At 55.0% G+C, this 22,897-nt stretch overlaps 3 protein-coding genes across 7 annotated transcripts; all 3 read right to left on the reverse strand.

The window, feature by feature from the left end:
* Positions 1-2,482: 2,482 nt before the first annotated feature.
* On the reverse strand, positions 2,483-3,779 carry LAGE3 (L antigen family member 3). The gene is made up of 3 exons (XM_070606622.1): positions 3,488-3,779; positions 3,045-3,173; positions 2,483-2,796 (listed from the first exon to the last, which is right to left on the reverse strand). The coding sequence occupies exons 1-3, from the start codon at positions 3,694-3,696 to the stop codon at positions 2,682-2,684; spliced, it is 453 nt and encodes a 150-aa protein (XP_070462723.1). The 5' UTR covers positions 3,697-3,779; the 3' UTR covers positions 2,483-2,681.
* Positions 3,780-11,201: 7,422 nt separating this feature from the next.
* On the reverse strand, positions 11,202-14,030 carry UBL4A (ubiquitin like 4A). The gene is made up of 4 exons (XM_070605662.1): positions 13,859-14,030; positions 13,572-13,677; positions 13,144-13,358; positions 11,202-13,030 (listed from the first exon to the last, which is right to left on the reverse strand). The coding sequence occupies exons 1-4, from the start codon at positions 13,904-13,906 to the stop codon at positions 12,923-12,925; spliced, it is 477 nt and encodes a 158-aa protein (XP_070461763.1). The 5' UTR covers positions 13,907-14,030; the 3' UTR covers positions 11,202-12,922.
* Positions 14,031-14,596: 566 nt separating this feature from the next.
* SLC10A3 (solute carrier family 10 member 3) lies at positions 14,597-18,546 on the reverse strand. 5 transcript variants are annotated; one of them, XM_070605660.1, is made up of 4 exons: positions 18,423-18,498; positions 17,721-18,108; positions 16,188-16,404; positions 14,597-16,076 (listed from the first exon to the last, which is right to left on the reverse strand). In XM_070605660.1, the coding sequence occupies exons 3-4, from the start codon at positions 16,264-16,266 to the stop codon at positions 14,827-14,829; spliced, it is 1,329 nt and encodes a 442-aa protein (XP_070461761.1). In that variant the 5' UTR covers positions 16,267-16,404; positions 17,721-18,108; positions 18,423-18,498; the 3' UTR covers positions 14,597-14,826. The 5 variants fall into 5 exon arrangements, with proteins under 5 accessions (XP_070461761.1, XP_070461759.1, XP_070461760.1 ...); XM_070605658.1 differs by lacking the exon at positions 17,721-18,108 and having other exon boundaries at positions 18,423-18,535; XM_070605659.1 differs by lacking the exons at positions 17,721-18,108; positions 18,423-18,498 and adding an exon at positions 18,109-18,317.
* Positions 18,547-22,897: the final 4,351 nt, after the last annotated feature.

A 22,897-nucleotide genomic window follows, 5' to 3' on the forward strand; every position in this document is an offset into this window, starting at 1 on the left:
TGGCTTTGTCTCTGAGTGAGAGGGGAGCCCAGGGAGGGTTGGAAACAGAGGGGTTTCGTGACCTGACTTAGGCGTTAAAGCTGCCTGCAGCTTCAGCAGTCCATCCATGGGGCCAAGGCAGTGAACTGTGGTAGTGGTTATGTGACTGTATGTGTTTGCCAAAACTCTGGACCTGTGCACCTAAAAAGGGGGAAGTTGACAGTGTGGAAATTAGACCTCACCAAAGCTGACTTCCAACACAGACAAGGAAACAAAAAGAAGAGGTGAAAGAGTAAAGGGAAAGCCATGTGATCCAGGCACAAGATTCCAGCCCAGAGAAAGGGAAGTCCCAAGATGACAGCTGTGCAGGCAGGCGACCTAGAGAGACCCAGATAGGAAGAAGAAAGAGGACGCCAAGGAAGATGGTTTTAAACATTATCATTATGAGATAAGAGAAGCTAAGCCAATGGAAAACTAAACAAGGCAGTTTTTAACCTCAGGGAAAATAGAAACCGCAAGAAATGAATAGAACTATTTTGGGAGGAGGGGGCGGGGAAGCGGAGTGGATAATGGTGTAAAAGAGCTAAATTCTCATCTATCTGTCAATAATTAAGGTCTTAAAAGTGATTTTAAAAAAGAGAGAAAGAGACCCTCACTGTAGCCACTAGAGCTGCTGCATGCTGTCAGGTGAGATTCTTCATCATCATCAGGACCACTGCCACAGCCCCGTCAACAGCATCTCTCTCCCTCCAACCCACAACATCAGAGCTGTCCAAGTTCTGCAGTGGCGGACTATGTCCAGGCATACTGAGTGACAGGGACTGGACCTACCGTCCCACTTGAAACACCCCAAAAGACAGACAACAGATCTGAACTACAGGTTTGGAGAAACCGGCTATCAGGCAGGGAAGGACAGTGGTCTCTTGGAGCTGGGGACAAATGGGTAAGCCCTGCAGTTGCCCCAGCTGACTGACTGGAGAGGGCGTTTCCTGATGGGGCCCAACGGACACCCTGAATTTAGGAGATGGAACCGAAACTCTGAGCACCTAGAGTTGGCAGGGACAGGGGACCAGAGAGAAGAGAGCTGCAGAGGGAGAGAACCCTGCATATCCGCAGGGGGTCCTGCTGAAGCAATCTGCAGACCACCGATCAGCACAAGTGTGTGAGGAAACTACTGGAGGGAGGCCGTGAAAGGACCCCTCCCTTCCCCCAAAGGATGAAAGGTTAACTATGCCTAGCCCTACAGCAGGACAGGGACTAGTGGCTGCCCACCCCCACTGGCCAAAATGGCAAACCTCATAATTCAGGCGGCCTCGGGCAGGGTGCTCAGAAGGGTCTCGTCTCAGGGTCATGGAAAAAAATGACTCTGACACTGAAAGCTGCTCTGGTGTCACGCAGCAAATCTTCAAAGCAAGACTCAAAAGGATCCGACTGTTTCCGAGGCACTTAACACACCCCAGAGCAAAGCTCAGGAAGATGTTGAGGAATACAAAGGTAGCCAGCACACAAGGGAAAATCATAATGCCTGGCATCCAATCGAAAATTACCAGGCATGCAGAGCAGCGGGAAAATCCAACTCATAATGAGGAGAGAAATCAAGCAATACGAGGCATCCAGATTAGAAAGAAGAAAAACCTGCCTTTATTTGCAGACATGATCACCTATGTAGAAAATCTGATGGATTCTACAAAGGAGCTACCAGAATAAGTGAGTTTAGCAAGGCTGCAGGCTACAACATATTTTACAGGGAGCTAACTTCTTCCAACAAAAGGCTTAAACAGTTGTCCCACCACTTTCTCTTCACTGATCTGAGACTAGGCCAGGAAGCCACAAAGCTCCTACTCCAGAATTTTTGGGGTATTTTTGTTGTTCTCATGCAAACTAAGTTTTTAAAAAATTTTGCTGAGGTGACCCAGTGGTGACAACGATGTGGGAAACCAACATTTTGTTGAGAAGGCACATTCTCTGGAGAGCAATTTTGCACCGTACGTTGAGAGCTTTAAAAAAATAGTAAATATTGAACGTGGTAATCCTACCTCTTATAATCTTAAGCAAACCATCATTCATGCAAAGATCTATATACAACAATTCCATTGAATCATTACCTATAATATGGCAAAAATTGAAAATAATTTAAATGTTCAATAATTACATCATAATTTATCTTTTATGCATTTATTCAATAATGCTTTTGAGAATTTTTATAAAAAGTTCACGTTAGATGAAAAATATCAGGAAAAATCCTAAACTTGCAAGATACTATGTATCATCTATTATTGTTAAATATTTACTATACAAATTTAACTATAAAACTAAGAAAATATTCCAAGATGTTGACAGTAGTTAATAGTGAGTGACAGGACCCATCTTCTTCCATTTCCTAAATTGTCTTCAATTGCCTAGCACTACTGGACCATCTGAATCCCGAACCTGCCCTCCAACCTGAGGACAAAAGCAAGAATATTAGGAGGTGCAGTAGCTGAAAAGGAACTCAGACACGGAACAGTAGCTCAGTTTTATTTTCTGCTGTAACAAACATTTAATCACCAAACAAAACAAGTGGACCCTGAGCGCCCAAGGGCCATACAGCCAAGGATGAGGCTCCCGTAAGAAAGTGGCAACTACTGCGGGAACCTAGGGAGGGTACACTGACCAGGACAGGACACAAGGTTAGACCTTAGCCCCCTTTCCCCAGCCGAGGCTTAGCGGGAAACAGGGGGCCCAAAGCGCTGCATGGTCCGCACCACCAGGGAAAGCTGGTCAAGAAAGTTGATGATGGAAATTCGGAGGAGGCGAGAATCTTCAGCTCTCCAGCGGCTAAAAGGGAGGGGAAAAGAAATTCAATTTGGAGGCGGTGACTCCTCCCCTTCCTTGCTCTGCCCCTCAGGCATCCATTACAGCGAACCCTTTGCCATGCGCATTAGAGCGCCCTCTCAGGTGGAGACGGGTCCAGCGGACCACGTCCCCTCTCTGGACCTAACTCTCGTCTCCGGGACTCCAATAGAGCGCCCCTCGGTGGCCTGGCCACCCGCTGCCAACCCCACCGAGCCCCTATTAGAATTTACACCGCCAGGACGCTGCCAATCACTGAGAACTCCTTCCAAACCGCCCCTCGGTGGGGTTCCGCATCTGGGGCCAGGGACCCATGGGCGATCTCCGCCTCTAAGGAGGACGGGAAAGGCACGCTGAGGGCGCTGGTGGAGATTCGGTTAAGGCACCATTCAATACCGACTCGGCCTCGGGCTCCCTCTCAGGCCACCCTGACAAGTCTCCTTCCCTTCAGGACTGCTTCCACCCGGTCCAAACCACTCTTGGCCCTAGTCCTCCCCAGCCACCCCGTACCCCCCTGCTCTCATTTCTTCTCCCGCCAGACCACTCCCAGCCCCAGCCTCCTCCGGCTCCCCTTTCCGCCCCTAGGCTGCTCACCGACCCGTTTGTCCCCTGCAGCTCAACTCCCCGCCGCAGGCAGCCCCCAGCCCATTCCCCGCTGTCCCCTCGGGTAGGATACAACATGTGTAGTCGGCTTTCCAGCCTTCTGGCTGTGGACGCGGCGTCTACCCCCGGCCCTGAGGCGTGCTGTACTCGCGTGACGCGCGGAGCTCCGCCGGCTGCAGATGCCGCCGCGCCCCCACCGGCCCGGAGGCCCTGGCCGTCCTGGCCGTCCCGGCCGTCGGCGCCGCCCGCCCCGCCGCCTGCGCCTGCGTCTGCTGCCTGCATGGCGGCCGCGCCCCGCCTTCGACTCCGCCCTCTCCTCCGGCCGCTAAGGAACTGGGGCTCCTTCCCGAAGCTCCGCCCCTTCGCGCTGACTCTGCCCCGCGCGCCTGCGCAAACAGACCCCAATGAGGCCGCCGGGCGCGTGGTTGATTCCCGCCCAACCGACCCTGCTGGAGGCTAGGGATTCCGTTGGCCGCGGAGAAACTGAGGCTCCCTCCAGAAGCCCCACCTCTTCGTGCATGACTCGACCCCAAGACGCCTGCGCAAACAGGTCCCCAGTGAGGCCTCAGTTCCCGCCCAGCCAGCCCTGCGGCCCGCGGGCCCCGGGAGACCCCGTGGCTGCCTAGCCAATGAGCACTCCCTCACGAAGCTCCGCCCCTTGGCGCCCAGTACAACTGGGGATCCCCAGGGCGCCTGCACAAACAGACACCCTGTGATTCCGCTGGGCGCGAGACTATTTCCCACGCAGCCAGCCCAGGCAAGGGCTCCTGGAGACCCTGTCAGCTGCCTAGCCAATGAGTGCTCCCTCATGAAGCTCCGCCCTTCAGAGCTTGATATGACCCCAGTGCGCCTGCGCAAAGATACCCGCTGTGATTCCATTGGGCGCATGACTGGTTCCTGCCCAGCCAGCCCTGCCCCGCCCGGGGACACCTGGTTGGGTGCCTAGCCAATGAATGCTCCCTCATGAAGCTCTGCCCCGTAGAACGACATGTGACCCCAGTTCGCCTGCGCAAACCCGTCCTGCCTCATTATCGCCCCCGCCCAAGACCTCGTGTGAGGCCAGCAGATGCGTGGCCGGTTTCCCGCTATACTTCTTCACGGAACCGAATGACCCCAAGAGATGTGCCTCGACGTCCTTGCAGTGATTTGTGGAGGGAGGTGGAACAGGATAGTCCCCGAGGGATGCTGCTCTGCACCCCGCCCCCATTGGCGATGTAGGCAGAGAAACCAGAGGGGGCTTTAAAGAGGTCAACGACCCCATCAGATATACTTTTTAGAAAGATCACTAAGTGGGCCTTGTGGAGGTCAAGCCTGCCAGCAGGGAGGCCCACAGAGAGGCAAGGAGAGAAATGATAGGGGCCTGAAGTAAAGTAATGGCAGTGAGAACAGGGCTACTGTCATGTGTGAAACATTAGAATGTAAGACTAAAATCATTAAAACCCCAATTGGGGAAATTACTGTATATATGAGTAGAAATCCTAGAACAGTACACCAAAATGTAAATACTCATCCTGATGTGATGGGATTGTGGATGATTTTAACTTCCTTTTTGTGTTTTCCCGAAAATTTTTGACAATGATCTCTCATGACATCTTTAATCAAAAATAAGTTTTTACTGGCTTCCCAGTGGCGTAGTGGTTAAGGTCGCACGCTCGGCTTCAGCGGCCGGGGTTCGTGGGTTTGGATCCTGGCGGGGACCCATACACTGCTCATCGAACCATGCTGTGGCAGCATCTCACATGCAAGAACTAGAAGAACATACAACTAGGACAGAGAACTGTGCACTGGGGCTTCGGGGAGGGAAAAAAGAGGAAGATCGGCAACAGATTGTTCCTCACCAAAAAAAACAACACCTAAAAAAATGTTTTTGAAGTGACATGAAATTCTTGGTGGGGATTGTCATTAGTTTTCTATTTTCCGCCTTTGTAATCAAAAGGCAGGACATGAAGCTGAATTATGTTATCAAATCTCGTTGGATCTCTCCTCAGAATAGATCCTAAATCAGCCCACTTCTCTCCCTTTCCATTGCTAGTCCCCAGGGGGAGACACATCTCTTCCTGAGCTCCTTCAACAGCTTCCTGACTGGTTTTCTTCTTCCCTTGCACCTCTACAGCCTGTTCTCCACACAGCAGAATCTGTTCTTAATTTTTAATATAAACCACATCATAATCTCATCCCTGCTTAAAAGCCTAAAATGATTTCCCATTGCCCTTGGAATCAAATCCAAATTCCTTGCCATAGCTTATAAAAGCCATGTGTGACCTGTCTCCCCACTCCTCCACCCCCACTTGCCTGCTTGCTCATTCTCGGCAGCCTCTGTGGCCTTCTCTCTGCTCCTGACCAAGGGTGGCCTGCCCCCAGCCCTTTGCACTTACTCTGCTATTTGGAAGACTGTGTCGGCAAACTTTCCCCTGGCTGGCTCCTTGTCATTAGGGTCTTGGCTCCAATGACACCTCTGAGAGGGCTTCTGAATCACCAGTCTGGCATACTACCCCCAGGCACACTTCACATTTGCCCATTTAAATTTGCTGCATAGCAGGGGGCCAGCCCCATGGCCGAGTGGATAAGTTCACGCGCTTGGCTTCGGCGTCCCAGGGTTTCGCCTGTTTGGATCCTGGGCACGGACATGGCACTGCTCGTCAGGCCATGCTGAGGCAGTGTCTCACATGCCACAACTAGAAGGACCCACAACTAAAAAAATATATACAACTGTATACTGGGGGGATGTGGGGAGAAAAAGCAGGAAAAAAAAGATTGGCAACAGTTAGCTCAGGTGCCAATCTTTAAAAAAAAAATAAATTTGCTGTATAGCATTTCTAATAATCTGAAATTAGTTTGCTGCTTGTCGAATGAAACAGAATATTAACTAAGCACCAGACTGGAGCACAGATTCGGAACCAGCAATCCCACATGTAGGAAGTTACTTCACAAATAGGAAACAACACATCCACAAAGCTACTTACTGTAACATAATTGGTCATAGAAAACTAATGGACGCAAGGTACATGTTCATCAGCAGGGAACTGGTGAAATGAACTATGGTACGTTCATAAAATAGTCCTAAGCAGCAGTAAAAAAGAATGAAAATTTCTAATGAAAAATGAAGTGATTTCCAGGATATATTGTTATGTGAAAAAAGCACAGCGCAAAGGACACACACGCTCCCAGACATACGTGCTTATTGGAAAAAAAGAAAAGACAGAGGAAGGAGAAACCCAAAACTAATGAAAATGGTCACCTCTATGGGCTTGAGATGGGCCTGGGATTTCTTGGAATATACCCTTTTGTGTAGTTTTGACTTTGAACCATGTGAATATTTTACATGTTCAAAAATACATTTGAAAAGAGTGAAAAAAATCAAAATGCTAAAATTGAATAAAAGCAAACACAGTGAGCCTAACTGCATATGCAACTGATAACAAAAGCACACGGAGTGGACAGTTTAGGTGCCTTTGAGCTCAGCTCTCTGACCAGACTGCCTTCATGGGATGTCTTCTAAGGACCAAAAGAATTGGCTTTCCTCTTAGTATGTTTATTGTCAACAATGGTGGTGATGAGGCGGTTTTGGGTGTACTTTAAGATAGACTCTGTCTGATAGAGCAAATGAGTAACTACATGCAGTTTGGGAACCAGAATTCTCACTGGAGTGAGGGAAGATGGGCAAGAACTGTGATGTTGGATTGGAATTGGGGATTGCAGTGTGAACCCTTAAAAAAATATATTTCCGGGACTGGCCCCGTGGCCGAGTGGTTAAGTTCGCACGCTCCGCTGCAGGCGGCCCAGTGTTTCGTTGGTTCGAATCCTGGGCGCGGACATGGCACTGCTCAGCAAACCACGCTGAGGCAGCGTCCCACATGCCACAACTAGAAGGACCCACAACGAAGAGTATACAACTATGTACCGGGGGGCTTTGGGGAGAAAAAGGAAAAAAAAAATTTGTTTAATACAAAAAACGTATATATATATTTTCCAGTTTGATCCAGTGAAAGAGTCTGGAAGCAATGACACCCCAGTAACAATGGACATACCCTGCACCCAGACCTTGGTTTCTCAGTACCAGTCACCACTAAAAGGACCAGAGCTCCAGGGCTGGCCCCAGTGGATAAGTTCGCGTGCTCCACTTTGGCGGCCCAGGGTTCGCTGGTTCGGATCCTGGGCGCAGACTGAGCACCGCCTGTCAGGCCACGCTGAGGCGGCGTCCCACATAACAGAACTAGAGGGACCTACAACTAGAATATACAACTATGTACTGGGGAGCTTTGGGGAGAAGAAGGAAAAAAAATGAAGATTGGCAACAGATGTTAGCTCAGGGCCAATCTTTAAAAAAAAAAAAAGAAAGGGGGGTGGGAAAGGACCAGAGCTCTTTGGAGAAACGGTTAATTTTAGGGCTGGGGCGGGAAATACACGAGCTGAGCCCGGAGCACCTTGTGGTGGTTGAACAATGAAAGAATGAGGCGTGTCAAAGGGACACAGGAGCCAGCTGGAGAGAAGCAAGCTAGAACAGCTTGAGCGTCCGAAAGGGTATGAACCATTTTGTAGAGGAGTGTGACGAGGAGCGGGCAGCAGGAAAGTGCTGTAGTGCTGGCAATATTCTCTATTTCTGCCTGGAGGGGATAGATACATGGGATATTCACTTTAAAGGTCTATTGTGCTGTACACTGATGATTTATGCACAGTACTGTACACATGCTGTAGACCAATAAAAATGATCCCCAAATGACACTCTTGGATTCTAAGTTGTTGAATAAAAAAATGATGCATCCACCATGATAATCGAGAAAAGAGAGCAGGGAAAAAGGAAAGCTCTTTATAGAGAAATACCAACTAACAATTGTGGAAAGAAAGAAAGCATCAGAAAACCAGAATTTTGGGGCCGGCCCGGTGGCGCAGAGGTTAAGTGCGCACGTTCCGCTTCAGTGGCCCGGGGTTTGCTGGTTCTGATCCGGGGTGCGGACATGGCACCGCTTGGCATGCACGCCATGCTGTGGTAGGTGTCCCACATGTAAAGTAGAGGAGGATGGGCACGGATGTTAGTTCAGGGCCAGTCTTCCTCAGCACAAAAAAGACGAGGATTGGCGGCAGATGTTAGCTCAGGGCTAATCTTCCTCAAAAAAACCCCCCCAAAAAACAAAACAAAACAAAACAAAAAAAGAAAACCAGCGTTTTGCAGCCACCGACACAATTCCTTCTGGCCAGGCTCACCCTTGGATGGTGAAACCGTTAGATGAAGGTTGCTGGGCACAGGATATGCACAGGGTTTCGAGGTATTACCCCAGATACTCGTGCATTAGGAAGGGAACATGCAACTTTGCAACGGAGAGACCTGGCAGCCACCACCTTGACCACTGAGCCTCCCCTCCCCTACAGTGGGACAGCCTGCTCCCGAGTGCCTGCTGATGCTGTTGGGGGGCAGGGGGAGGGGGACAGAAACTTGTCAGAGCACTTAGGCTGAATCTAACAAGGAAGGAATCAGGCAAATCCAGACTCTGGAACATTCTACAAGGCAAATGCTCTGGACTCTTCCAAAAATATTGTTGCCTGATTGCCTATGGAGAAGGGAGAGTTGGGAGAAGCAAAGGTGGCCTCCCACTGCCTGTCATTAAAAGCCTGGCTGAGTGGCATTGCCATTCATCGAGGTGGGTCGTGGAGAAAATGTGCGTGCTGAGGGGCTGCCCAGTGCTGGACGTGGGTGCTAAGAGGGAAGGAGCTGTGTCTGTCAGTCCCAGTGTGGCCAGCATTTGGGACATGGTGGGCACTCAGTGAGTGTGTGCTGAAGGAGAGCCAGGAGCTGTCTCAGAGTCCCACCCTGGAGATGTGGCCTGGAGCTCAGGAGAGAGGGCCCGGGTGAGCTGCAGACATGGGGGTGAAGCATAGAAATGGAAATGAAGGTGGACAAGCTCCCCTGGGGAGTGATACAGAGAGAGAAGAAAAGGGTCTGGGGACAGAGCCCTGCAGCCCCCCAACATTAAGAGGTAGAGCGTGTGGGAGGGAAGAACCAGCAAAGAAGCCAGAGAAGGAGTGAGCAGTGAAGTGGAAGAAAAAGCACGAGAGTGAGGGCAGAAGAGGGTGGGAGTGAGGACCGCCAGAGGTGTGCGGAAGGGGGAGGTCCTCAGGTGCCCAGGGGGGCCGCTCCGTCTGCTTGGAAGGTGACAGGGGTGGTTGTCTCTTGCGCAGGCTTTTCAGGACCCAGAGGTCTGAGGCTCACCACAGCTGCCACATCTGCTCCTTGGAGTGCTTGGCCTGGCCAAGCAGCGGCCCTGTCAGATCTATTGGACCTGGCTAGGCCTGTAAGGTGCCAGCAAATTGTGGGCACAGCTAATTTCTCGCTTGGGCACCTCCAAGTCAACGAGCCCCACCCCAAAGCAAATGCTGCTCTCCTCTGAGTACCCCCCTCCTCCCACGTGCCCTCAGGAAATGGTACCACAAGCATCTCATTCCAGGTGCTAGACCATTTCTGTCTGAGAGGCCGCTTTAGCTGGGCCCTTCACTCATCCTGCTGTCTCCTAGTATCATTGTGATCACAACAGAGCCTGCGAGACGCAAGATGTCCCTGGGGCTCAGGGATTGTCCTGAGGCCACTGCCCTAGGGGCAGGCAGAGGGTCTCAGGGCCCCACAGTGGGCAGGGGACAAGGGATAGCAGTGGGTCAGCACCCACACCCCGGGTGGACACTTGGCTTGGAGGAGCATCAGGCCTGCAGTAAACATTCTGACCCCTGTTGAAGGATCTCAGCAGTTGGAGCCTGCAGGTGTACATGGGGCCACCCGTGGTATCTAGGGGCAAAGGTGGGGTGCAGCCTGTGACCCCTCCATCTTCTCATGGAGTCCTCAGTCTCCTCTCATGACGGCTGGGGCCTGGACAAGAGCTTCCCCGGCCTTGTCCTACCGGGGCCTCCCATCTCTTATCCCGGCAGCATTTCCTCCCTCTCTTGTCTTCCCGCCCTCAACCTGCCCACCCCTGCCCTGCCACAGCTACATATTCCTGCACAGACAAGTTTCTGGAATGAGGGGTTCCCAGTCACTGACACTGACTCCTCCCCTACCCACCCTGCAACTGCTTCTTGCCCCCCAACATCAGCGATGACCTTCTCCTTACTAAGGCCAGGGGTGGCTCCCTCTTGCCCTCACTTTGCCTGTTGGGAGCACTGGACAACCCCCCTTCCTGGAGGGGCATTCCTGGCTTCCGACACCGAGCTCTCCCCGTGGCCTTGTGTTTGGGCATGCTCCTTGGCCTCTACCACATCTCCAGTCAGTAAAGTTCCTCAAGGCCCAGTCCTTTCCCCTCTTCATGCCACACTCTCGGGGATGCCGCCTCATCCGTCCTCAGCCTCTAGGGTGCCCTGTCCACAGGTAACTCCTGAACATTGTTGTCGAAGGCTGCACAGGGCTTTGGAATCGGACCTGGCCTGGGTGCCAGCCAGCTCTTCTGTCAGCAAGGCTCCCACCACACACCCTGAAGACTCCACTCCTGTCTCCATGTCCAGCCCAATCTCTCCGCTGAGTTCCTGCCCCCATATCCAACTGCCCAGTGAATGGCTCCTAACCACGACATGGCTCTGTCATTCCTGAGTGGAGAGGCGCTGACACAAGGGACTCAGTGACCATCTAAGGTCTGTCTGAAACTCACATCCGCGTGTCACTCCCCTGCAGTGGACCAGTCAGCCCTCCCCGAGAACCTGGCTTTTGGTTGAGAATCCCCTTCTCCCTCCGGCAGCCCATGGGTGTCCAGGTGCCTGGCCTCCCACTGCCCACCTCATCCCCAGCCAAAATGATCAGAGGCACAATCTGGTTCTGACCAACGAAAGGACTGTTTATTTGTCAGGGGCATCTGAGAAAAAAGCTACACTACAGGGCAAGTAGGTGCTCCTTGCTGGCTGTGAACGAGGGATTCAGTGGAATCTTCAGGCAGCCATCTTTTGATCCTGAGGCGGCAGCCTGGGATGAAGCAGACACTGCAGAGTGCAGAAGGGAGGTAGGAAGAAACTGGGTATTTGGTGAAATTGTTCATCTGCTGCCAATACCGCTGGACTTCTCAGCTTCGTAAACCAGTAAGTTTCCTTTATTGTTTAAACCAACTTCCTCTATGGTTAAACCAATTATTGGAAACCAAAAGCAGCCTAGCTAATATAGTTCCTTTTGGATAAAAGTCAAGGTCTCATATTCACCTTTAGTGCGATTTAAAATTTCAACATAAACTTCCTGACTCAAAATAAATGAGAGCATTGGTAAGTCACATGAGCTGCCAGACCACACAGGCTCCTAAGCAGGCCCTGTTTTCTATTCTCGGCTCTCAGGTGGGGCCAGGGGCTTCTGTGGACTCTTCAAAGCCTTCGCCCCTTAGGCCTCTGTTTGTCTTCCCATCCTGGGGACCCAGTGTTCACCCAACAAGGCCCAGGCAGGAGGGCAGCTTCCTTCCTGCCTTGGCCATCCCAGATGCCCTCCTCTAAGGAGCAGGTGCCCAGATGATCTCTAGTGCCCACACCAGGCAGGGTGGGAGGACCACTACCACCAGCCCATGCTTCTTCTCCCTCCCCAGCACCCTGAGGTCTCCTCTCAGCCAGTGAGGGGTGTGCAAAGTGGAAGCCCTTGTACACACATGGCAGGGGAAGGGGCCCTTCCACGCTGTGGGTGAGCACAGGGTACAGGGGCCTCGTCGAGGCCTAGCTCTGGCACTGCCTTGAGTGACCTCAAGCCAGTCACCTGTCATTCCTAGGGGGTGAGAACTGCCCATGTCCAGGAGGAGACAAGCAGAGAGGGTGCCTAGACAACAGCTGTGACACTAAGGGCTGGGACACCTCATCTCTGGGCCATGTTTGGCCATTACTCCACTTTTGGCCTCAGTTTGTTTATGGAACATGACGGGGAGGATGGCTGCCGACTCCTCACCCTGGTGCTGGGGTAAGGATGAAGGAAATTGACTGAGGTTTAAGGACCGGCCCTCATTGTGCAGAGCTAACAGCTGGGGACCAACATGGCACAGGGACTTGCTTGAAGTCACACTACAGAGCTGGGCGTTCATCCCCGATTCCCCAACCTGCTTGTCTCTCGTCGAGTGCACTCTGGCTGCAGCAGCTGAGGGGCCTCGGGGCTGGCTGTCACCTGGCCTCCCACCAATGCTGGACCACCTGTCAGGTGACAGGACTGGGCAGCAGGGGCCAGCTGCTTCCCCTTTCAGGCCTGGAAAGGAGTCACTTGAGGGTTTATTCTCAGTGGGCTAAACATGAAATGCCAGAGCCCATCCCTCGGAGCCCTTCCAAACAGCCCCTCTCTCCTTCTTACCCTGAGGCACTTCTAGAAGCTGGCTGGACTCAGGTTCTGGCTCTCTCACTTCACTGCCAGGAGCCTCGGCTGTCCCACCTTCTGTGCGAGGTGCCTGGCACCTAGCGAGAGCCGGGTCCGGACACCTGCCAGCTAGTATTATTGTGAGCCAAATTGCAACATGAGAACACATTTAATGCTACATGCAGCTTGCAGCCTGGCTGCACTCCTCCCCACACTCCAAGAATCCTCTTAGGAGAACCCCTTCTCCATAGCTTCAGTCACTTCAGGGTGCAGGAAGCGGCTAGCCAAGCGTTCGATGTCATCCAGAGTCAGGCGGCTCAAGGACCTCTCGTAATCCTGAGGAGACAAGGCCAGGAGGATTCAGGGGGTGTCAGTGCGGGGTACACGGTGACAGAGGTGGGGGCTGGGAGCAGCGGGGCCAGGAGGGGCCAGCCAGGGCTCCCTCTCACCCTCTGCAGTTGATCCAGGACTCTGCTGGCATCTGCAGCGCTGAAGTGGCGGGCCAAGACTTTGGAGATCAGCTGCCAGGCAGGTGGGGGTGGGGCCGGGGTCTCAGCCAGTCTCCGGGTAGTGCTTTCTTCCAGTAACACCTTCTCCAGAGGTCTGACCACTAGGTTGAGCTTGGAATTGGGCCCAATGCTGTAATCGGAGAGTCTCTTCCCATCTGTCAAAGAGAGATTAAGTTGTCACCCACAGCGGTGGGGGTGGCTTCAGGGAGCCCAGGCCGAGCGCTGCCGCAGCTGGCTGAGGGGGGTTCGGCCACCTCCCGGAGGGTCCAGCGGCCAGTGCGCCGTCCCTCACACGCTGCCCGGGCTCGGCCTGGGTATCCTGTCCCCCGACTTCCTGCGGGGCTCCCTGGACGTCTCTCCCCGGTTACCTGCCAGGGCCTTGCCCTTGAACAGCAGCCGCTGCTGGCGCACCGGGACGTTCAGTTTCTCGGAGACCAGATGTTTCAGCGTGGACACGAGCTCGTCCTCCGACACCTGGCCGGGCCGAGGGTGGGAGGCCGGGGTTGAGCCCGCATGCCCGCCGAGGGCGCTCTCCCGGCCTCCCCGGCGCAGCCGGCCCGCCCGCCCCGGCCCCGGCCCCGGCCCGCCCGGCCCTGCGCCCGGGGCTGGGGGTGAGGGCGCGAGCCGGCCCGGCGGCGGGGCCCGGCGACGCTACCTGCAGGCTGCACTCGCGGCCCTGGAGCGCCTTCACCGTCAGCTGCATGGCGGCCGCGGCGGCGTCCACTCCGGCCGGCACGCACCCAACAGCCCGCCGCGCGCCGCCGCCCCGGGCGCGCGCCGGAACCTCCCGCCGCCGCCGGAAGCCGCGAGAGGGGCGCGCCCCGCCCCGCCCCGCCCCGCCGGCCCCGAGGAGGAGTCCCCGCGGCGCCCCGCCCCGCCAGCGGGCGGGGACCGGCTGGGCTGACGGGTCCCCTGGGACGACGGCGCCGGAAGCCGGCCAGGACGGGGAGGAGGAACGGGTCAGGCCGGCTCGCCCTCCTCTGGGCGGGGAGCGCCGGCCTGGCCGCCCCGCGGCTGAGCAGGTCAGCGCAGGCGGCCCGGCTGTGCCTCGCAGCAGTCCCCACACGGCCCAGCCTTGCCAGGGTTGCTCCGGTGCCCGCGGCGGGCTGCTGCCTCCTCCTTTCCAGTCTGGCTGAAGAAAACCAGCTGAGCTTGGGAGCAGGCAGGGGAGCCAGGCCTCTGCCCGCATCCTCCCGCGGCTCATTCTAGAACAGAGACGCCTACCTCTCACAGAGAGGGGATGCCTGGGGAAGGCAGGCTGAGAGAGAAAGTCTGTGCAGAGGTCACCTTGTCACTCAAGCCAGTCCTCCACCCTGGCCCACACCTACCCAGTCACACCCTTCCTACCCCCAACCCCAGGCCCCAAAGGGCAAAAATTGGAAGGGACCCAAGCTTGCTTCTCTCTTTTATTGAAATATATTTTCTGGGCAGTGCCTACCTACCTAAGTCAGCATAGCCTCTTTGGCACTGAAAGCTGGAGAATAAAAAACCAGTAAAAAACATCAGCCTGGATTTTTGTGAGTGCATAGTGCATGAGAACTAAAGGCCTTTGGTACACAAGAACTGTGGGGACAGTGGGTGGAGGGTGGGGGCTAGGGGCGGCGAAAGCTTGACCCAGGGGCCTCAGGGAACTGGGCACAGGCTGCTATAGATGAAGTGGCCAATGACTAAGGCCAGCATCTCCGAGGTGCCGCTCAGTGCCACGATGAAGGGGGCCTGGGAGGCATAGTTGGCTTGAAGGCGGCGGAGGGACAGCTGCAGCATGGCCAAGGCCAGCAGGCTGTTCTGCACTCCTACCTCAATGCTGACCGTCCGCCGCTGGGCCACTGGCAGCTTCAGGCATGTGGCCAGACAGTAGCCCACCAGGAGGCCAACCAGGGGCACTGTGAGGCCCACCAGCACGATGGGCAGCCTGACGCCCGCCAGGATGAAGACCCCCATGCGGTAGGCCAGGAAGAGGCCACCCAGGAGCAGCACAAAGCTGAAGGGCTTGATAACCTGGAGCAGCAGTTGGGAGAACTTGGGGAGCTTGGACTTGATCACTACGCCTGCTGCTATGGGGATGGCAATGAACAGCAGGGTCCCCAGGATCTTGGAGATGGGCACATGGAGTGTTTCGTGGATGCTGAGCAGGCGGCTGTAGACGGCTGAGGACAGTGGCAGGAAACCAGTGGCAGCCACCGTTGAGATGAAAGTCATGGAGATGGCCAGAGTGACGTCCCCTCCAAGGAGGAGGCTGAAGAGGTAGCTCCCCCCGCCGCCAGGCGACGAGCAGGTGATGATGAGGCCCAGAGCCAGGGCCTTAGGCAGCATGAAGACCTTGGCCATCAGGAAAGCAAAGAAGGGCATGACCAGAAACTGGCCCAGGAGGCCCAGCAGCATGGGCTGGGGGCTCTGCAGGAGTCCCTTCAGAACCTTGAGCTCCACTTTGCACCCGAACGAACACTTGTTGACAAAGATAAGAGGCAGGAGCAAATAAAGTATTGGGTTCTCTGAGAAGTGGATCAGGTCGGCGCCGAGGGTGGTGGGGGAGTCTTCGGCAGGTGAGACCTTGATGCAGAAATCTCTCCGCTCCTCGATCAGCATGGGTGGGGCCTTGTGGGGATCCACAAGCTGGATGTGGAGTGGGGCTAGCCCGGGCAGGCCTGAGTGGATGCTCACCACAAAGCCGCCCCCACCGCCCCAGGTTATGGCACTCACATTCTTGATGGTCAGCACCTCTGTGTCCAGGGAAGTGACTCTCAGCGTGGGACCAGGCCCTGTCCTGTTGCCCTGGCCTGGGTACTGGCTCGAGATCACAATGATGCCCTCACTCTCCTCTGGGAACTCAAACTCCATCACAGAGCCATCCCCAATGCTCAAGTAGCGGCCCCCTGTCAGTGGCACAGTATGGCCCAGAGCCGTGCTGAGGTTGGCACCGGCAATGGCTGTTCCCCAGACCCCCCACGGTAGGCTGACAAGCAGCAGGGCAGCCTTGAGCATACCTAGGCAGCCTGTGCAGCCACTGCCCCCTCCTGGGCCAGGCCACTGCTGGGAGCTGCCCCTGCCCCTCCTAAACACCATGGCTCCTCCTGAAGGATGGTGAGCCCAGGCTCTCTGCGGCTTAGGAGAGCAGCCCTGCTGGTACCATTGGGTTGTCCTGAGAAGGGTCCATAGGCACGGCCCAGCCCTGTGCTGCCTTCCTTGATGGCAGAGCTCTTCCTGAGGAGAGAAAGGACACAGAGAGATGGCTGGTGAGGGTGAGCAGCTGTGAGCCCAAGAGCCTGGGGATCTGGAAGCCCACTGTTGGGCGACTCAGTAGGACCCCTTGCCCCAAGCCCAGGAACAGAAAGGCAGTGCCGAGTGCTGATCCTTGAGTGCCATTCGGTTGTCCTCTCCCCCAGCACAAGTGCCTCAAGCTTCTCATCCCTCACCCAGAGGAGCCACCCACAGGTAGGAGTTCCCGTTCAGCCTGCTGGTACCTGCTGATTTACCGGGACTTGCCCAGCACAGTGACCATGCAGAGACATCCTGATACCAAAGGGTTTGAGAGAGCCACCCCCAATCCTGTCACCACTAGCCTGTTCCCCACCAGCTTCGAGATGCAGCTACAGCGGGGCCGCAGCAATCCCACAACCAGGATGAAATCTCTGAAAGGCTGCCCAGGGATGACAAGGAGACAAGCTCAAGGAGAGCAAAGGGTGCTGATAGGAAACACTGGCTTGGGCCAGATTTGAGAGGCCTTCAGAGAGCAGGTTATGGCATTTGAGTGTCATCTGACAGGTAGAAAGCAGCCAGCAAAGTGGTGTGGGCAGTGGGTGACCATCTGGTTGAAGGCCCCAGGGGCTGATGTCCACCACCAACGTGAAGTTGTGAATGGTGCCACCGTGGCTCCGTGGCCTCCCCTACCTGCTGACAGTGGGGAGATGAGGGTTCTGGGGTGGAGCAGGTCCCATCTCCCCAGGGAAGTTGCTGGAAGGGGCAGCAGGAGGGGGTCAGATAGGATCCGATGTCTGCGGGGGGACTTCCTCTCCTTCAGAGCTCCCACTCCTCTGGCAGTCCCAGAATTTGAGCTCCTAGAGCCGCTGTGTTACATCTGAGAGGCTCTGCTTGGAGTCCAGGGGCTCCTCCCCATGCCCACATGCGCCCTACCAGAGCCTGGAACTCCCAGTGGGACTATGAGTGTTTCTCATAGGCGAGGTGCCTCAGGCTGAAAGGAGGAGGTTTGGGCAGCCACCACCCAATTGTCACATCACCTGCTGGGACTGGAGCAACCAGGATGGGGACACAGTGGCTTTTCATCACTACTGTCAGTTGCCTCACGTCCTGCAGTGTCCCAGTCCTGTTAGAGGCCCCTGCCTCTCTAGATCCTATCAGTCTTTGTCCCTGCCCCCATCCCCCCACCCCATCCTGAGACTGGGGAGCCAAGCCGCAGCGGGTGGAGGGCAGGTTAAGCAAAAGGTTCATCCCTGGGAAAGTCTCCCCCATCCCCCTTGGGATGCCATGGCCTCGGCTTGTTTGGAGTTTAGGTCACTTACCGTGGAGGCCTTGGTCCAGCCTTGTGTCCCACCGTTGAAGAGGGAGGCAGGAAAACCAGAGGGAATATGACAAGCAAAGTGGAGGAGAGTCACAGGGAAAAGATGAAGGCACCCAGGACTGAAGCCACCGCGGTGGCGTGAGCCAGTTCAGAAGGGAGAGGAGGCTAAGGGTCATCCACCCTGTCCTTCCAGTAGGGTAGGCAGCTTTGAGTCACTGCAAGAGGGGTCTGGCCCAGATCCCACACCATTTCTGCTTGAGGGGCCGGAAGAGTTTCAGCAGATGCACCACAAGGCAAGGGAGGGAACCCCAGGCTGGCTGCTTTTTCCACACTGGCCAAAGGTTCCGTGTTAGGGCAGTTGGCAGTGCTGACCCGGAGCCCCTTCCTACCTGGAAGTCCGGAAGTTGTCAGATTGAGCTCGAGCAGAGCTCGGGCGCGAACAGGGGATGGAGGGAAGGAGGAGAGCGCTGCCGCTGGGCTCGCGCTGCCGCCCCGAAGCCGGCAGGCCGGCGACCCGCCCGGGCGGTCCCGGGGTCGCGGAAGGGGGCCCTCGCGCCCCTCCCAGGCTCCGCGGCCGCACCAGGCCTCACTTTCGCGCGGCAGCAGTCCTCCGCCTGGCCCGGCCGCCCGAGTCGGCGAGCGCGGAGCCGGGCCGGACCCAGAGGCCGCCTTCCGCCCGCCCTTTCAGGCCCCAGGCTCTCACCTGCCGTCGCGGCCCCGGAGCTCGGCGCCACCGGGCCTGCCCGGCCGGCGGACGCCTGCGAGCTCGGCAGGCCAGGGCCCCGCCCCGCCCCCGACCAGCTGAGGCACCGCCCCCGGTCAGCCGAGGCCCCGCCCCACGGGCCCGCTCCGCCTCCCCCACGGAAACAGGCTCTCCTCAGGCTGCCGGGTCGGTTCCGACCGGATGTGACGTATCCGGGAGCGACGAGCCGGCGCGGTCCCTCCGGCCTGGCCGCCTTCCGGATCGCGGTTGGTCGGCGCTGGACGCGGCTTCTTGCGGCTGTCGAGCTGCAGTTCCGAGTTTTCTGTGGTTGCCGCCCGGGTGACGTGCTCCGGGTAGGGGCCATGGTCATTGCCAAACACATTGCGACCTCTGGGGGCAGTGAGACACAGGGCTAGCCATTAGCAGGACTGGGACGCCCAGGTACTGCTGCTATTGGCGGGAGCCCGGGGTCACGGTTTCGGCACGTTCCGGCTCCGGGCGCCCAGCCCTATGGCCCCAGGGCCGAGTCCGACCCACCCAGACTCTGGGGGCCAGGCTCGACCTGGTTTCAGCTTCCTTCATTCAAGCATTGACTGAGTGCCTGTTTCCACACTGCGGAACATCAGTGGACTTGTCCACCTTTCCAAACTTTTTGGCGCCACCAGCAAGGTCTGGCGACTTCACGGAAAAGGAATGCAAACAGATGGCATAAGGATGGGCAGAAAGGTGGTAAGGGTGTAGAAAGGACATGGGAAGACTAAGCAAGTGCATAGTTGAAGGGGATTTGCACGTTCCCAAAGGCTGCTGGGCACCTGCAGTCTGCCAGCGGATCACTGGCTACCCACTGCTCTGGGAGGACCTCGTCACGGCTTTGATGGAAACCAGTGGGCCCCAGAGTTACAGGTGCTTGCCCCCGGAGGTGCACAAGACACTTCACTGAGAATGTCCCCCAAAACTCCATAGCATCTCTATTTTTATTTAACTTTTCAAATAAATAATTTTAATAAGTATTAATTTAAATGTAAATGTAAACACATTTTATTTTAAAAATTTATATTTGTGTGTTTTATAAAGTTCAGATTAGTGCGTGCATATGATACGTAAGCAGGTAGATGTACACATGATGGCAGTGCATGCTTAAGAGGGTTTGATTTAGGTCGGTGATTAAAAACATTCAGAGGCCATAACTCTGGGCTGTTCTTTAGCCTCAGAGGACCAGTAAGGCGTAAGCCATTTGTGTGTGTGGACTTGGTGTTCCAGAACTATTGCATTGTCCCTCTCAAATAGGGTTGAAGGGTCCTGATGGAAGCAGGCTGGCACAAGTGAGAGGGGAGGGCTGGGCTTGGCACATGCTGCGTTGAAGACTGCAGTTTGCAAAAGGGCAGTCGGGGTAGGGCTGTCCAAGGACAGGGTAAAACTGGCTAGAGGTAGAAGGGGAATGGGTCAGCAGAAAGAGCTGGGGGAGGAAAACCTAAAAGAGGTGTCCTCCCTGGAGGAAACCTGCGTTTTTATATTCCAACTGAATGGGAATGGGTGCCGGGGGTCAAGGAGACCAGATGTAGTCAGAAGGCTGCTCCCCATTGTCGTCAGTCACTTCAGCCATCCCTGAAAAGCCAGAGTGCGCTGGTGGGATGTCTAACATGAGGGAATTTGGAGGCCTTCTCTGCAGGAAAAAGGGACGGCTTAATTAAAGGCAAGGAAATGTTCATAGTTGGGTCAGGGTATTACCAAATTACCCCAGAAGAGGAGGAAGGGCTCTACAAATCAGTCCAGGATATTTAGTTCCAAAAGAGAAGTCATCTGAACTGAGAGAACACATAGAAGGAATGATAGGGACAGCCAAACAGCAGAAATGTACTTCAGATGGGAGACCTGCCACTGTAGTAGGTAATAGGGTCACAATGGTGACCTTGAGCAGTGTGCCCACCTCCTGCTCTCCAGGCAGGGGCCTCCAGGAATGCTCGGTGATGAATAAGCAGGCATGGAAGGCACATTCTCTACAAGCACAAGTACGGGATGCAGGTGGTATTTGCAGGGAAGTGTAATGACCACTGTTGTTTCTGCTTGCCCGGCATCAGGTCACAGCACCTCAATTTCCTTTGGGGGAACCATCCCTCCTCCAACCTCGGTACCCAAAGTTTGCATGTGGATGGTCCCAACGCTGGCCTCCGGTGGGCCCATGCCCAGATGTAGCCAACCAGAGCCACACAGATTGATGCAAGGATAAGCCCATAATCCAATTTGGACCAATGACAGTCCCCGGGGACTTGTACGCGATCTATTGGGAAGGTGGGACCACTTTTTTGCTGGGGTTGCTAAACTGGGACCTCTCTCTTGCTCCCCGTACTTGAGGGAGACAGCATGTTTGAAAAGGAAGCAAATACAGAGAAAAACGAAGCCGAAATGGAGACAGCCCGTGTCTCAATGATCCCGCTGACATTATTGGAGCTAGAACCACCCATGGGCATTGGGATCTGTTACAGGAACAATAAGTCTCCTTCCCTTGTCATTACTTATTTTTGCTTATGCCAGTTTGAGTTGGGATGCTGGCACTTGTAGCCGAGGATGTCCTAACTCCTCAAGGGTAGGCCTGAGGATACAGCTTTACCTCCACTTTGGAAGGTCGTGCAGGCTGTGCCCCACACCACCATCAGCTTCCTAGCCTGTGCTGGGCCAAGTGGGGGAGAAAGCTGGCCTGCTGTTTCCATTGGTGTAACTCTGGTGACCCTCGGCGAGGGCACAGCCTCTTGGGGAGTTAGGGGCCATCAACGGGGCTCACTCCCACCTTTCCAGCATGTAACACAGAGCCTGGCCCAGGGCAGGCACCTGGTGAATGTCTGGGGAAGGTCAGGCAATCACAGCAGTGGTTTGACAGGCACCGTGGGGCCTAAACACCTCCCAGCCTTGCAGTATGGAGCTTCATGAGCTTCCATTTCATCTAGAGCAAGCACTAACCTTGCAGAGCCCTACTTATCTGGCTTCTAACTTCCGAGCTCCAGTGAAACTCTCCTAAGCTCACCAGGGACTTTTATCACTTCTGGAAATGGGGCTAACGGCAGGGCTTTCTTGCTAGGGTTGCCGTGAGGACCGTTTAGGTAACATGTGTATAACCGAAGTCCTGATGGAAGAACTAAGGTGAGATTTGCTTCAACATATTGGGCTGTAGGGGGTGCAGATGAAACACTGGCCACATGCTGATCACTGTGACAGTTCCGATGGGCACACTGAGGTTCATTATACTATTCTACTTTGGGGGACATTTGAAATTTTCCATAATCAAAGGTTTAAAAAATGAATACCTGGGGGCTGGCCCCATGACCGAGTGGTTAAGTTCATGCGCTCCGCTTCGGCGGTCCAGGGTTTCGCCCGTTCGAATCCTGGGCGCGGACATGACACCGCTCATCAGATCACGCTGAGGCGGCATCCCACATGCCACAACTAGAAGGACCCACAACTAAAAACACACAACTATGTACCGGGGGCTTTGGGAGAAAAAGGGAAAATAAAATCTTTAAAAAAAAATGAATACATGTATGATACTATAATGGTGGATACACGTCATCATACACTTGTCAAACTCACAGACTGTATAACACCCAGAGGGAACCCTAATGTCAACTCTGGGCTTTGGGTGATGATGATGTATCAGTGGAGGTCGGGTATGTGGGAACTCTCTTCCTGCTCAACTTTGCTGTGAACCTAAAACTGCTCTAAAAAAGAAAGTCTATATAAAAAAAATGAATACACATAAAGCGCTCCGCACAGGGTCTATGATCACCACCCCCGGGCCGACGCGTCCCCAACCGTTTGTGGTCCTGGCAGCACAACCACAGCCTCTCCTTCTGGGCTGTCCCTTGGCCTCTCACTCTTCTTCTGCCTGCTCCTTAAATACTTGTTTCTTGACATTTTGTTTGCACTCTGGCAGCACTTACTCCTAGAAGGCAGAGGCTCGGGAAGCCTGTCTCCAGAACCGGACTTGTAAGTCCACCACGCCCGCCACGGCCCCCTCGAGGCTGCCTGGCTGGCACCCTAATTCCTCCCATCCAGGAAGTCCAAACTGCCTTCTCTCCTTTTGCTGACCCCAGACCACTTCTGTGTCCCTGGATGTGCCATTCCAGTAAAACTCCTTACAGTTTCCTGCTGGTTCTTGCTCAGTGGAGGGAAATGTAACTGCGATCTGTGAGAAATGCCAAACAGCCCACATGACTTGGCCCTTTGCAGCCCTGATTTCAAAGGCATCCACCAGCCCGCTGTGGGGAGACACTAGCTCCTGAGGGAGGCTGGGTGGAGAGGGAAGGCACTTGGGCTGGTTTTAATCCCCATCCCTGTCCCTACAGGCCTGTGCTGTGTCCGAGAGAGCTGCGTGAGTTTCCTGCAGCCTCAGAGGGCAGAACCATCTCTCTCAGGTAAGGCTATGGGGATGCCAGTTGGGGAGCTCCTCTGCTCACCGCCTGAGTCACACCTCAGCTACAATG

Source organism: Equus przewalskii, chromosome X (genome assembly GCF_037783145.1).
Source record: "Equus przewalskii isolate Varuska chromosome X, EquPr2, whole genome shotgun sequence".
Taxonomy (NCBI): Eukaryota; Metazoa; Chordata; class Mammalia; order Perissodactyla; family Equidae; genus Equus; species Equus przewalskii.